The 14,635-nt window shown below is 37.5% G+C and overlaps 1 protein-coding gene across 4 annotated transcripts in view; it reads right to left on the reverse strand.

Annotated features, from left to right (window-relative positions):
• The window catches only part of TBC1D9 (TBC1 domain family member 9), a 48,598-nt gene that overhangs the window by 8,255 nt on the left and 25,708 nt on the right, over positions 1–14,635 (reverse strand). For all 4 annotated transcript variants that reach the window (XM_085057469.1, XM_085057468.1, XM_085057467.1 and 1 more), the window contains exons 7-16: positions 13,616–13,822; positions 11,960–12,130; positions 11,363–11,513; positions 9,615–9,829; positions 8,045–8,162; positions 6,854–7,139; positions 6,017–6,146; positions 2,395–2,493; positions 2,206–2,274; positions 687–927 (exon numbers count right to left, since the gene is read on the reverse strand). In XM_085057469.1, coding sequence (XP_084913595.1) covers positions 687–927; positions 2,206–2,274; positions 2,395–2,493; positions 6,017–6,146; positions 6,854–7,139; positions 8,045–8,162; positions 9,615–9,829; positions 11,363–11,513; positions 11,960–12,130; positions 13,616–13,822 — 1,687 coding nt within the window. The remainder of the gene's footprint in view (positions 1–686; positions 928–2,205; positions 2,275–2,394; positions 2,494–6,016; positions 6,147–6,853; positions 7,140–8,044; positions 8,163–9,614; positions 9,830–11,362; positions 11,514–11,959; positions 12,131–13,615; positions 13,823–14,635) is intronic.

A 14,635-nucleotide genomic window follows, 5' to 3' on the forward strand; every position in this document is an offset into this window, starting at 1 on the left:
ATGCAAGACTGCATTTGGAACCCTAATGCTTAAACATACTGTTACAAAGAGCTGATGAAAGGCAGACTGGGAAACCTTTTCACTCTCAAAATGGATCAGAATGTAGAGCTTGAGGAAATTCGAGGTTGCCATAAAATAGTACATGATAGGTAATGAGATGCTGTTAACTTACAGTGAACAATTCCTGCTACATTAAAAAAGGAGTGGCCAGCTCCTGCCTCATCTTTGCTTCATGTTAATCCTGGGGCTCGTGACTTTTGTGTCCTGAAATCTTGCTTCTTCAAGACTAAAAACATTCAGCCTCCCCGTCTGATCTGCACCTCCACTTTCTCCTTTTCAGGGGACTTCCAACCTGCTTTCTGTGGTCTTGGTAACTGATTTCAGAAGTAACAGAGGTAATATCTCACACTGTAGCTATGACTGGAGTAATATACCATTAAGCACATGCATTGCAGTTAATTTTTGTGCTGAGAATTAGCTGTCAGGGAAATACTCAGATCCTAACAGATGTGTAGGTCATACACTACCATTTTCCCAGTGTGATACACCATTGGCTAATGTAGATGCACCTACTCAGAGCAGTCTAAACCCCAGAGGGAACCACTGTCACAGGCATGATAAAATGAGCTGAACAGAAACAAACTGGTTTGTCACGCTCTTTTGGAGGTGCTGTGGATCCTCCTTACTTAGCCCAGAGATGAATTCACGGAAGTTGATGAGCAGGTCTCCATTTTCATCCAGAAGCCTGAACAAGCGGGCAGCCAATATATCTGAGTGAGTTCCACATGCCCAGGGGAAGAGGAGGGCAAACATGCCCTTGAACTGCTCGAAGTCAATGCGGTACTGCTCCAGGTAAGGCAGGCTGGGGTCGTGCCGCTCTGTGGCATTGCTATTGCCTCCCCAGTAGCAGCTGGTCAGGTGTTCTGCCTGAACAGAAGGTAAACACCGTGAGATTATTAGCACCTCTAGAAACAATTCATCTCTCTCCATGATAAAAACAAATTCCAAACAACTCATTTCATGTACATTCTTAAAACAATGCAAGGTAACAGATGTATTTCAATTTATCCAGCCCTTCTACTTCTGCAAGAGGTTTCTCCTCTAATCAGCATAAAAAGGCATCCCCCTATTAAAAAAAGCAAAACTTTTTTCTGCCTCCCAGGCAGATGAAACATGAAAAACCTGTTTTGGCCAGAGCTGTGACTTCAATGACTTGTTGTGCTTAGTCACCCTCTGCATCGTCATCACAGAGTGAAGTCAGAAGTCTCATGAAGTCTTTAATCTTTAATCATATGAAAATAGCTGTTTATTTGAAATATTTTTTGTTGCACTGTAGATTCTCAAAAATATTGAATAATGTACTATTCTTTCAGTCTTACTGAAATCAGTAGAGGTTCTGGAGCTGATTTTGGCAGAATCTAATTCAAAGCAATTCAGAAGCTTAGAGAAAAAGATCTCAGCACTGCACAGTGATCAACCACAGAGGACTGTCTGAGTTGGACTCATTTAATGGAAGACTGAAAGAAGGCACTGCAGGATTTGGACAATTTGTACTTGTCATTAGAGAGGAGAAATTCAAAGGAAATAAATTCTTTATTGTATTAAAAAAATCTCTGTTAAAACAGAGGAAGAAAGTATTTTGTTTTAAGACGTATGTGAAAGTGAAGCTAAAGTATTTAAATGCTCACCTTTAAATTTGTGGATCTAGTGGCACTGCTGTACAACCAATTTACAAAGACATATGAGTCTGTGGCATTAAATTCCTATGTAATACATTAAAGCATTAACAATGCCAAAAATCAGCTATTGTCACATGAAAGTATTAACTGTCTGAGATAACTGAATAAACACATTTTTGTGATAAATTCCAAAACTTGGGTCAGGTAGAGAGAGACATATGTTTAGTTTCTAACGACTGATCAAAAGCCTCTACCTATTCACTTTTTCATTTAATAGTTTTCATCAGCACATACTTTTTTCCCATGGACAAATCATTTAGTGAATTAATCCTTTCCTGATGTCTTAACAACTGCTTGAGGGTTTTTTTTGTATATCAGTAATAGAGCAGCTAATTCAAGTTTGTAACAAGATAACCAATAATAACTGACAGGCTTGACTTGGTGCTTAGAAAAAACAGAGTCTCACATCAAAAAGGAACATTTACACTTCCTGGAGGCACATGATCTTATCTTCCCTTAGCTTTACCTTGAAAAGAGCATATAGTTCCTCCAGTTCATCGATAGTAAAAGAAGTCTCTGTCACAATAGTTCGTACCTTTTGAAACACAACATTAACAGTTACAGATTTGAAATCCACATCTCACTGAACAGCTAATTTAAATTTCAAAAACTGATTGAACTTATTATTTGCAAAGAATATTATTTCAGTACTTACCACATTGCGCTTTGTAGTATCTTCGAGGGTTTGGATGACTTTCAGTCTTTGTTTGAACCTCATCTGTTCAATTAAATCTGCCCGGATACTTCCAAATTTCTTAAAAGACAGAAAGTAGTACGTGATTGTCTGTGTATTAATATTCAGAATATTTACCTTGCCTTTAATGTATTTGAGAAATTAATTTAATTATGTAATAGACCACAAATGGAACTACTGTTAAGGCATTTTTCTAACGCATTACAAAGTTACAAAGAGTTTAGGAATATTTCACTAGATTTTATTTTTCCCAAGAACTTATTTTAATTTGAAATTTCTTTATTCAATTTCAAACTCTCCCATTTCAAACTGTAATCTCAGTAGTCAGAAACTTCTTGCTTGCATAGAGATTTGTATTTCAAATCTCTATGAATAGATTATTTCATGACTCCTCCTGCAGAGTTTTTTTTCAGCTTGTCCTGGAATGCCTTACAACCACAACAGAAAGAGGATATTAAACTAACTGGATCTCAAATGGTTGAGACAGTACAGCAGTCTTTATATTCCAAGGATCTGAAACCAAGTAGCAAGAATTCAATTTCCACTAGGAAAATATTCTCTTAAATACCCAAGCTTTATTTTCAGAAGTTTTTTTCACAATGCACATAACAGTGTCAGGGTGCTCCTGCATATACTACAGATGCATCCTAGGGGGAAAACCTATTAGGAACAATATTCCATGTTTTCATATGCAGAGAAATGCCTAATCCCTAAGATTCTTTTTTGTAGAAGTATTTTAAGCATAAGTTTCTTGCCATCCAAAACCCACTTGTAACACTTAAGAATGGACAGATGATCAGCAGGAACAGTAATGCCAGACATAACTACATTACATGTAAAGCTGTAAAGGGGTGGCAGGACACACTTTCATCCAAGATGGATTTGTATTTCCAGTGCAAGTGCATCTATGTATGTAGGTCATAATTTGCTGGCACATTCTTGTAAGATAAAATCTATGCTAAAGCTGCATTTATCTATAAAGGTGTTTACCATTATCATGTACCTTGGGAGTAAAAAGATGCTTCATGTACTAGAGAGCATTTTGCAAATAAAGAAGTCTTTTGACAAAAATGAAATGTAGATAAACATTCATGAATATCAAGCATCACAGAGGTCAAAAAACCTTGAAAAGACAGGCTTTTGTGGTTCTGAGACCACACCTATTCCAGTAATCAGAGTTTATTCACTGGTCTGGGTGCCAAATAAGAAGGTCTGTGCACATCCATTAAACTAAAACTCATGTAGCCTACAAAAAAGGAAGATTGCAGGTGATTACCTTCTGGGAATGATCCCTTGCCCACGCTAAATTTCAAATTGTACAAGGAGTTGTTGGAAGGGTGTCACTTGTTCTAGGTCAAAACTGTATCAAACCTTTCCACAGGACAGACCTTTGAGCATCAACTCTTCAGTTAAAATGGCCAAGATCCAGATAACACTGTACACTCAGCTGAAGTATTGAAGGCCTATTTTTTTCCACATTACCTGACACACAAATCAAATGAGTTAAGCATGTAACAGCTCTTAATAGAGTCTACACTTCACTGACAGTTAGTGAGCTATGCACATGCTTTTAAAACTGCAGTGATTATCCATTATTTCAGCCATTTCTACTATAATTACTATGACACCAGGATCTATGGCTTCTGAATTAAATGTAAAATTGAATGAAAAGCGATTTCTTACTAAAAACTATTTTCAGTAAATTAAGAAAGTACTGGCAGTGCAAAATGCACTTGTTATGTATATTCTCTAATTTAAAGACTGTTTCTCCTTTGAAAATAGAAAGTCTACTCCATATCATCACAGAAAGTTAATTGCTTATTTACCAAAAATTCTTCTGCATCACTGCAGCTTTCACTGGAGACTTCTCATATATGCACCTAACATGATTATCTAGGAGCTGGACACTGTCAGAGCATGATGTAAAGCAGAATTTCATAAAACAATCCAAATATTGTGATTTTGCAAGTGCTGTCAATTACTCAGACTCATCACATTCCGGTGACAAATATCATAGGACAGTCTGAAAGAGACAAGGTTTTCACCTCTCCTTGGGAGTGGTGTGTGTTATGCTTGAGGGAAGGCAAAGATCTCCAAAAAACCCCCACATTTTCTTCAGCTGTAGGTCTTCCTATTTTTTTTAAACAATGAATTTCTATAAGATTAAGAATAGATCTAAGTACTTTTAACAGTTTAAATTCTAAAAAATAACAAAAGCACACTCACTTAGTTGATATTTCCTTCTTTGTAGCTGTAACAAACCTAACAGTGAATTCCCAGCCCTGACTGCATATAACGAATCAAGAAACATAACAAGTGTAACACATGTCTTAAAGTTTTTGAATCTTGATAGTTTATTAAGGAATTGTTGGGTTTTTTAAAATAATCAAATTGATTAACAACTCTCTTGAAAGTAATTCTATCTTTGCAACCAGCTTCTGCTTTCCTCACAGTTCTTCACTCCCCACACTACTTGTTTTGCCTAATTATACTGGAGTGCTGCTGGTTATTTATCTGGAAGTAGGTACAAGGTTCAGCGCCACAGAAGCCCCAAAAAGAGAGAATGCCTCTGCACAGGGTCAGGTTATTAATCTTAGAGCAGCTAAGCCAATGCAAGCAGTCCTCATGGTGAGGAAAATGGAAAAATGCCAGGGAAACAGAATTTCACATAAACGTCCTCCTGCCATTCTGACATTGTGGGAAATACAAGAAACATCCATCTACCCTGATACACTAAGGACTGCCTACTTCCTTATTAAATGTAATATGCTGATGCAACAGGGGTTTATAGGGACATAGGAAGTGCCTTTGAAAAAGCTGTGCTATTGCTAAGTGTAAATTGACTTCTTGAACTAAAATTACTCATTTACTCTGCATGTCAATGGCAGGGAAAAAAAGGAAATTAAGGAGAACAAATCTTTATAGTTTTTCCTTAATTTTTATTAAAAAATGGGTATGTCAGGGTAACCATCCTAGAGGTATTTTAACTGATGGCTTTTTAAAAAATTTAAGGACACTGAAACCAGTCTGCAGATTTTAGTTGGTTTCACAGGCTTTGTCCTGTGCTTTATAGATATTAGTTATTATCAGCTCCTTTCACTTGGATTTCTTTTTTAGCTTTGGTGATAGTAGAGAATATAGTGGCCCAAGGTCATAATCAGCACTTGCTAAGAAAAAAAAGTGCAAAAGAAACGAAGTTCCACTGATAACAGAAAGGTCTTCTGAAACCATACAGATTTCACTACTATTTCAGTTTGCAACAGCATAAGAGAGCTTAAATGAGAATTAACATTTTTCAAATTAACAAGTTCAGTCTTTTGTTTGTAAATCACTTTTTGGTTGTGAGTTGCTCTCCTTTGAAGCCTCAGACTTCTCTATGGAACAGCTCCAATTAAAAGTTTTGGTTAAAAGAAGAAGAAAATCTAACTCCTCTTCCTTGTCCCATTTCAGCCTTCTGAGATGAGTCTGCATTTCTTTTATGTTCTTTCCGTTTTGAGCAAAGCCAAACTACAGAGTATCAAATTCCTCTGTGAAGCAGAAGTTGTGTGCTTTGGCAAGTTCCTGTTAAGAAATCTTATCCTACCTCATAGGATGACCTGATTAGTCTGAAGATATCCACCTCAGGATATGGCTCTACATCATCACTGAGCAGGGAGTGAAGATGAGGAATGGGAGGAAGAGTGCTGTCCTTATTAGTTACGCTGTCCAAATATCTGGTGGAGAAAAAATGTGAACAAATGAGAAACCCAAGATAAATCTGTACCCCCTCCCCTCTGAGGGTTAACAGCGTAAGGGTTACATAGTGATTATTACATGTAAAAATGATCAAGCCATTCTCTAGTAAGAGGGTTATGCTACTGAAATGTATTTTGAAAAAATTCCAAAGTTTCAGCAGCATCTTGAAAACTACACACCACTACCAAACACAAGGAAATCAGATGTTACTCTAAACAGGATTAATTCCTATTAAATTACTCAAGTCACTCCATCATCCTCCTGTTTCACTGAAATCTATTAGTTCAAGATCCTACCTAATTCTTCGGAGTTCTACTTGATCTATTCCCCAAACAATTTTTCTTGACATCAAGTCTTTTTCTTAGTAACATTTAAAAGGTAGCAGGCTGAAGTAACAAAACTCATGTAATCCACAAAAACAATGAATCAAATCAAATTTCTATAACCAGGTTTGGGAAGTTTATTTTAATGTCTTGAAAAAAGAATTTATAGCTTGTTGGTCACTTACCATTATTTCAAGATAATATAAAGAATAGCTTATGTGGATGGAAGGGGACTAAAAGCACGTAAAAGATTTACATATATAGTATGGGTTTTAATTTAGTATTTCAACAGAGAACACAAATCAGAAAAGCAAACAAAAAGAAAACCAACATGAAGATACTTAATTTTCTGTAATAAATACCTTCCCAAGACTGTCATGGCTTCTCCATCATCTTTACAGTTAAGCAGCTTGTCTACATTAGCTTCGAGGACAGCAAGTGCTAACTGAAATATCACCTTTATTCCTTCACAGAAGAAACAATCCACAACCACCACTGCACTTTCAAATGGCATTACACTGAGGAAAAGGGTGAGGAACCAGGACAGGGAGATGGTGGAGATTACACCCAAGTCCTGCATGCAGTCATAAAGCTGTGGAATGTAGTCACGAGCCAACTCTTCGAAGACACCCTGATCCACCAATGCTCCTGTTAAAGATAAATAAGATTGAACAAATTCAGGAGCAACAGACACATTGCCATTTAGGGGAGAAAAAATATGTATATATTCTATATATACAAATAAAAAGCCTAAGAATATTTTGCATGGTGTTTATGCACATTTTCTCACTTTCAAGTAAGTAACAGATTCCATTACACTACTGAGCTGTACATACACATTGAACTGCAATAAAGTTTTTTCTGCTTTAATTGTACACTCCATAATAAATAAAAAAAGATTAATCTGGTCTACCACCAGAACAGAAATTAAATGGTGGCTTGATATTACTGTTACTAATTGGAGTAAGACCTCAGCATCAGCTGTTGAACGAGGCCAGGGTGACTGTGAAGATTTAGATTTACTTCAAGAGAACCCCATGTTATACATTCCTGTACTTTAACATCAGTGTTTTAACCAGGCCAGGAAGAATAATTTCTAAGGCTGAGTATCTCAAGTATTTGTGAGATAAAGTAAAAACAGTTTCCATGACAAATTGAGGTTACTCACTTCCACATACACACGGAAGCTCAACTGACAACAACAGATTTCATACAAAGACATCTAGTGCAATCTGCTAAAGCTCCTTATAAAGTTTCCACCTTATCTTGAACAGCTAACTGGGTATTCTAAAACTCAAATTTTGGCCTCCCATCTCTTCTTAAAAATCTACTTTGCTTAAGTCCACTTTAGAATGCCATCTGAACCTAAGTAAGTGATGAACTATTAACCACAACAGTAACTCTTTAGGAAATTGCCGTTATTCTCCTGAACAAGCTGCCTCGTCACTAGCATGCACAGATACATTTACCCATATATTTGTTTCAGTACAAATGCCGCCAATTAATTTGGTTATCTTCTGTAGTGTCATTTCAAAAATATCCCCATAGCATACCAACAACTCTTGTGTTGTAGTAGTCAGGCAGCATACGCTCACACAGAGCCACCAGCAGCCAGAAAGCTTCCTCCTCTTTTGCATAAAGGAGGAGCACTGAAGTGACAATATTCATAGCCTGAAAGAAAGATAAATACAATTATTCAGTATCTAGCACCATGCCGGGGCAGATAAGTGCCTAGAAAATTAGTTACATCCCTCCTTCCAGATCCCAAACTGTTCAAGTATTTCCCTGTAAAAACAGCAGTGTTCTCCCAGTGCTCAAAGAAAGGCTTATGAAAGCCTCAAATCACAAACAATTATTAGTTTTTTCTTTAGTTTTGTTGTTGCTGTTTTACTGGGGGGTTTTGTGGGTTTTTTTGGGTTGGTTTTGTGTTGCAGATCTTTTTCAAGGTATCAAGATTTTTTTTCCTAATCAAAGGCTGACTCAGGTCTGCAAGCATCCCTGTTACACTGATACTGATATTCTGCCATGAGTGCTCTTGGGAAATCTGGATCTGGTGCAGCCAAAAGACCTCCCACAGCACTAGTGATGTTCCTGAATTGTCAGTGTAGCTGGACCAAATCTCAATGTTATTAATTACTGTGACAGTTTTAGGGACCAGAACTGAAGTGTCTTTCTACCGCTCCTCTGTTAAATAATCTTTACAAATGTTGTAGTGATTACCTAGTACTACATTTGTTACTCAATAATTTATGATGGTATCTGCTAGAATTGCTTGCACTTACTCACGTTGTACCTTGAAGTCTTAACAGTCAGACATTAATCAGGTTTCACAGTACTAATGAATTCAAGTTTCCTCTTTGCAAAAGTATGTAGGAAGGCAAAAAAAAAAGGCCCAGGTGATAAACCAAAATTATATAGCAAGAAAGAATGATTTAGGACCAGAAACTGAAGTGACCTGAATTATGGGCGTAAGAACCTCAAACCCATGCACTGGGGTCAGCATTAACTCTACAGATACATGGTTGGGACTCACAGTGATATCTCCTAGGATGCTTTATTTTTTGCCAAGTGTTTGGGGATTTTTGCTGGGTTTTTTTGGCTGTTTTCTTTCTTTTAGTTTTGTTCTGAATGATTGCATGGAATCATAGAAAGAGGAAAGGAGGTTCTGGAGGGTTATTATAACTAACACATTGAATAATAATTCATGATAAGATGAAGAGATAAAATATATAAAATTTTAGGACTGAACACAAAGTGTTTTGGTTTTGAGGGGATTTTTTTTTAAAAAGAAAAGAACCTTTCTTCAGGGTCCATTTGTCATTTTCTGTAAACAGCTCTGTTATCCTCTGTCCAGTTTCTAGATATATAAGCAGCAAATATGCTTACAGAAAACATCTCTCAGCATGTGCTGCTAATGCTGCTGTTAGAGCATGTCCTTATGTGACATCACTCTAGCCTCAGCATTGCTGCCTCTCTGCAGCAGTGAGCTGTGAGCTTACAGCTCCATCCACACCTCGGAGTACTTCACACAGCCAAACATTTACACGCATGACTGAAGAAATAGGACTGCAGGGAAAGAACTGGAATTGCAGAGAATGAATGAGTGCAAGCTATTTCAATTACCTGACAATATCCTATGTTTGGATTTCTGAAAGCATAAGCTGTCAAGACTCTCCTTAGAGCAGCAATACCCATCTCATTCTGGAATGCAGGGTGTTCTGGAAGGGAGCGGTGCAGATCCCTCTCTATCTCTTCTGTAGCAAGATTGTATTTTCCCATTGATTTCTCCACTAGGTCCTCATAATAGCCAGGATGAGTGGCCATTTCATTAATGGCTCCTAGGAGTGGGAGAAGGGTATTAAAACAAGGAGGAAAAGGAAGGGTTAGTAGGTACAGTATCCCAACATGATGATCTGCTACCTTTTCATCCTGCATGTCATCAAGAACTTTGAAAGTAAATATGAAATATTATTTCTGTAGAGGTGATTTAAAAAAAAAAAAGAAAAAAGGATGTGTTTAGGTGATTATCGATTATCACTTCTTCCTGTCTTCTCTACAGGCATTTTTATAATGAGGTTAAAATCTCTCTCAGCCACAACAAAACAGGTGGCACGAAGAAAAACCAGCTGTGCAGTCACATGGTGTCATGAGCTCCCTCTGGAGCTGGTTGTGGGTTTGGTTATCCCAGATAACTCAAAACGTGTCTCCGAGAAAGCTACTTGCCCTGAGGAGAGAGTAGATTAATGTTTGGTTGCAGAAAGTATGATATGTCAGCCAAAAGCAAGATAAAGAAACTCGTGAGCTCTAGTCCTACTTTTGAAAATGACTCTGTCATCCCAGGCAGGGCACTCAGCCTCAGGGATACCACTGCATGCTCACAGAGTTGCTATGAGATTTTACTACTGACTTTACAACTTCTCTGGAAATGAAAATCAAGTGTCAGTAGCACAAAGGAATGTACATGGAAAATACAAGTTATAGATACACCATGAAAATTGGTCCAAATTGCTCTTAGTAGGACACAAAACAAAGCTGTGCGTTCCTGTATTTTCTGAAAACGTTTCTTTCATGCCCAGCAGCAAAGAGAAGATGTACATGACTATGTATTACTAGGGAAGAAATAGAAAACAAATTTGAAAGCATCATTAAGTCATCAGATAAAGGCCCTGGTGTGCTCTTATCCTAAATGGTGTGGGTACCTGTGCTAACTATCTTGGGGAGGGTAGAGCTAAAGAAGGTATATGGTGATAAGTTATGAAGAAAGCCTGAGATAGGATTGATATAACTAGTAATAAAATTAATAAAGTTCCTCAACTTCAGAAAAAACCCCTTGGAGGACACAGATCTAGAGAATCCTTTATGGCACAGAATCACAGACTAGTATTTTCTTACCATTTTTCACATAATGGGAGTACCTAATAAAATGTTAAAGTAGCTTTTTTAATTATTAACAACAAAAAAAAAAGATAGCGGCTCCATGCAACATGCCTAAACTTTGGAATTCCTTGCAACAACTTGCTGTGAAGCCCAAAAGTTTAACTGGATTCAGAAATTATTAAATAAATGGGAATTAGGCTTGCTGGTGGCTGCTGAACCTCTAGAAGGCCCCTACACTGCTGGCTTCTGGTAACAGAGTGTGCATTCTGCTTAGTTTATGTTCTTCCTTAATTATGTGAGCCTGTTTGAGAATGGGTTTTGCTGGTCTGAACAGAAATGTTGTCTAAACCTGTTTGGTGCCTGCTAACAATCACAGCCTTACTTACTCCAAATATTTTCAGACACTTATTATCTGCACCTTTAATCACCTTTGAAATCCTTCTTCCCTCATGCTTTTGCTTATATCCCACAGACACATTCAAATGAAAACCCACCTGAAAAGAGCAGCCAAAGTTCCCCTCTCATGCTTTCTGGAATGCCCTTTAGCACAAGGTCTCTGGTTTTCTCTGTACGATACATACAGACCCCTTGGCCATATTCAGCAAAATGAATCTTCCAGGCCTGTTCCTTCAGGAACTCCTTGGCCTAAAAGCAGAGAAAGGCAGGCATAAAGATGCAGCTTCTTTCTAATACTCTGACCCACTAAAATCATGAGTGCTAAAAAGCCTGCAATGTTCTAACTTTCCAAGTGAGCAAGAAATAACTTGGCCACAGTCCAGTTACCTTCTTAACGAGCTGCCTCCTCCCATTTCCTAATTTCTATGCCAGTAGACCTTGCTGTTAAGAGAAGCAGTTACACTTAAGAGCAGAAATACAACCTCTCCTTGATCTACATCCAACTTTGCTTTTATGTAGTCAAGTTACTTGTATTGGTAAAACAACATGTTCAACCCTTTCCTTCTGTGAAAAGTATTGCCTCTTCTTAACTGTCTGGCAGAACAAAGCTCTTCTGGGTCAGAACCAGGGATTTTAAAGGAAACATATCTTAACAGCCTTTTCAGTCAGGTGGAGCACTCAGAGGTGTATTTTACCAGCTTAGGGTTGAACTCCTCGGGTGACCTGCGTCGATACATTGTCATTAAAGCTTGAGTTGCTGTTGGAATGCCATTGTCATTGAGGTTGAATTGGCGCTCTCCCTCTGACGCGGAGCTCAGGCTTTTGTGAGGGCTGGCAGAAATTAAACTACTTGACCTTGAAAACACCTGTAGAAAGCAGTCACAAGCAATACAGGCATGAGGGTGAGCCAGAATCTGGGCTTTTAACTTCATTTTACTTCAAAATTTATACATGCTAACAGTTAACAAAAATATGAATAATGAAATAGCTTCAAGTTTCTCAATAGTTTTCCTGAAACACAAACAAATTCTAGAACTAGAACTGCTAAGGTAATGTTAACCTAAAATAGCCCTGGGCAACTGAACCAGCTCCTTTGGTATGTCAACATCCTAGGACCATTAGATTGTGATTTAGAAGAAAAGCATTTTGAAGAAGAAGGATTTTTTGACTTCTTGGACAGCTTTGAAACTGCATCACAGTAAAATCTCACAGAGTAGCTCACACCAAATGCCTGAAATTGCAAGCACTAGTCATGCATATTAGATATGTAGTCATATTACAAAATGTAGTAAATGCTTGCAATTATTAATTTGTGTTTATAATTCAGTAAGGAGAATACTTAGATCCATTTAGGGCAGACGTTCCAGCACTGTACATGCCTGTGTGTTCTGGTATACAACAACAGAGCAATTATACCACATCATCAACAAAGCAAGCTAAAAAAATTCTTTTATGACACGCATGGCAAACATGGTAGGGGTACTCAGGACAGTACTAAGGTATGGCTTAGTATAGACTTGGAATGTGAGAGCTACCTACATAAAACCAAAATGATACACCACAAAAATATTTTCTGCTTTGAGATGTGAGCTACTAAACTTTACTGGGTTTAACAAAACTGATGAGGTTGTTACATGAAGCATTTGAATTTCATACATAAAAGCTGGAATTTGGCAGAAGGCTTGACATTCAAAGTGCCTAAGGACAGTGTATCTAATAATATCTTTTAAAAGCCATTTATTTTGTACACATAAATAAGGAGGTTGTTCAGAACAGGGTCAATTTGATGTCCAGGACCAGGCTGGCTTTTTTCTGTTAGTTCAAATGTTCCAAAGTTCACTAGCAGTGTATGTGCAAACCTGCTCAGCTGAGACATTGTTTACAGAAGAATCAAAGGATGGGATTTAGCAGCTAAAGTCTTGAATAAAAGGAGTTGCATACCAACTGAAAATTTCTTCAAGTTTTTAAAATTCCACAATTACACTTGAGTTGGACAAGTTAATAGATATTAAAAGTATTATTCAATTAACCAGTTAATTAACTATGAAGCTTTACAACAAGATAATTGCAATTTCAGAATGTAGCAGCAAAAATTAGAGTAGCTCTTCTTCAGCAATGATGACTTCTCTTAGGTTTAACATGAAAAAGATAGATATCCTAATTGACAAATTTTAACACTTCAGCTCAAAGGCATTAACACAAAAGAGGTAACATTTCTGTGCACAAAGGTTTAGCTTTACAAAAACTTAAAGGTGTTTTCTGGCTCCTCTCTCTTCACATCCCTTCTTCTTCTAGTAAATTCTAGTTAAAATCCCCTTCTTCTAGTAAATTATTAATGTTCCTCCACATACCTCATCATCTGAGCTCATATAGCTTCCAGAAATATTTTTATCCAAGTATATTTTTGATGTGGTTTGTTGCAGAAAGTCTGAGATCCTCTGTACAAGAAAGTCTCTGTCTTTCAAGTTGGCAAAGAGGAATGTCATTCTGTTTTTCGTGCTGATTGACAGTGGGCTGGGCAGCACACTGGAGCTGTCTGCCTTTTCCACTATCGTCACCTAGGGAGAAACAGTTGCTACAGCTTAAGATCTTTAGTTAATCAAGTTGTTTGGTCTAAGAAACCATCACAATACAATTAACTCGTGTTCCTTCTGCACTATATCAAATTCCTATGGACACCCCTCTGCCAGAAAACATGGTTTGCATACAAGTCTGAAAGATGAAGGCTGTCACCCATCAAACAACTGGCTTCAGTACATTCTCTAGTAAAACTGCCCTGCACTACTTAGTTTATTTTCCTCAGGCTGTATTTTAAAATAATCAGTAAAACAAAATTTCCTCTGTGGGACACAAATCTATCGACTTTTTTGTAGGATTTCCAAATCCCTCTCCTGCTTCCACACATCAGCACAGGCTGAACCCACAGAAACTTTTGCTTACCTTTTACTGCCAATACATGTGAATAAACAGTTTTTGAGATGACACTCCTGTACAACTATATTATAGTTGCATACTGTGGTAACAGTTGCATACTATTATTTTAACTGCATTTTCACAGTACACAGAAATATGCAACGAAGGGAAACTAACCCCATGTCTTCCCTTACAAAGGAAAACATCTAACCTTGTGAGGTGGAGGCTTCCGTATGGCCTTCAGTTGTTAGGGAAGTGGTCACTAATCTAACTGAACTCCAACCTGTAAAGAGTACTCATACCACAATCTACTGAGTACAGGGAACCAGTTAGTTCCCTGAGGTTTCGGTAAGGCACATTAACACAAAGCAGTCTCGGGGATAAATCATACAGTGTTGATGAACTACGTAACAGTTGTGTGTTCTAAACATTACCAACTATTAGCCTTAAAAACAATT

The sequence above is a fragment of the Lichenostomus cassidix genome, chromosome 4 (assembly GCF_008360975.1).
Source record: "Lichenostomus cassidix isolate B80296 chromosome 4, HeHo_3.0, whole genome shotgun sequence".
NCBI classification, from domain to species: domain Eukaryota; kingdom Metazoa; phylum Chordata; class Aves; order Passeriformes; family Meliphagidae; genus Lichenostomus; species Lichenostomus cassidix.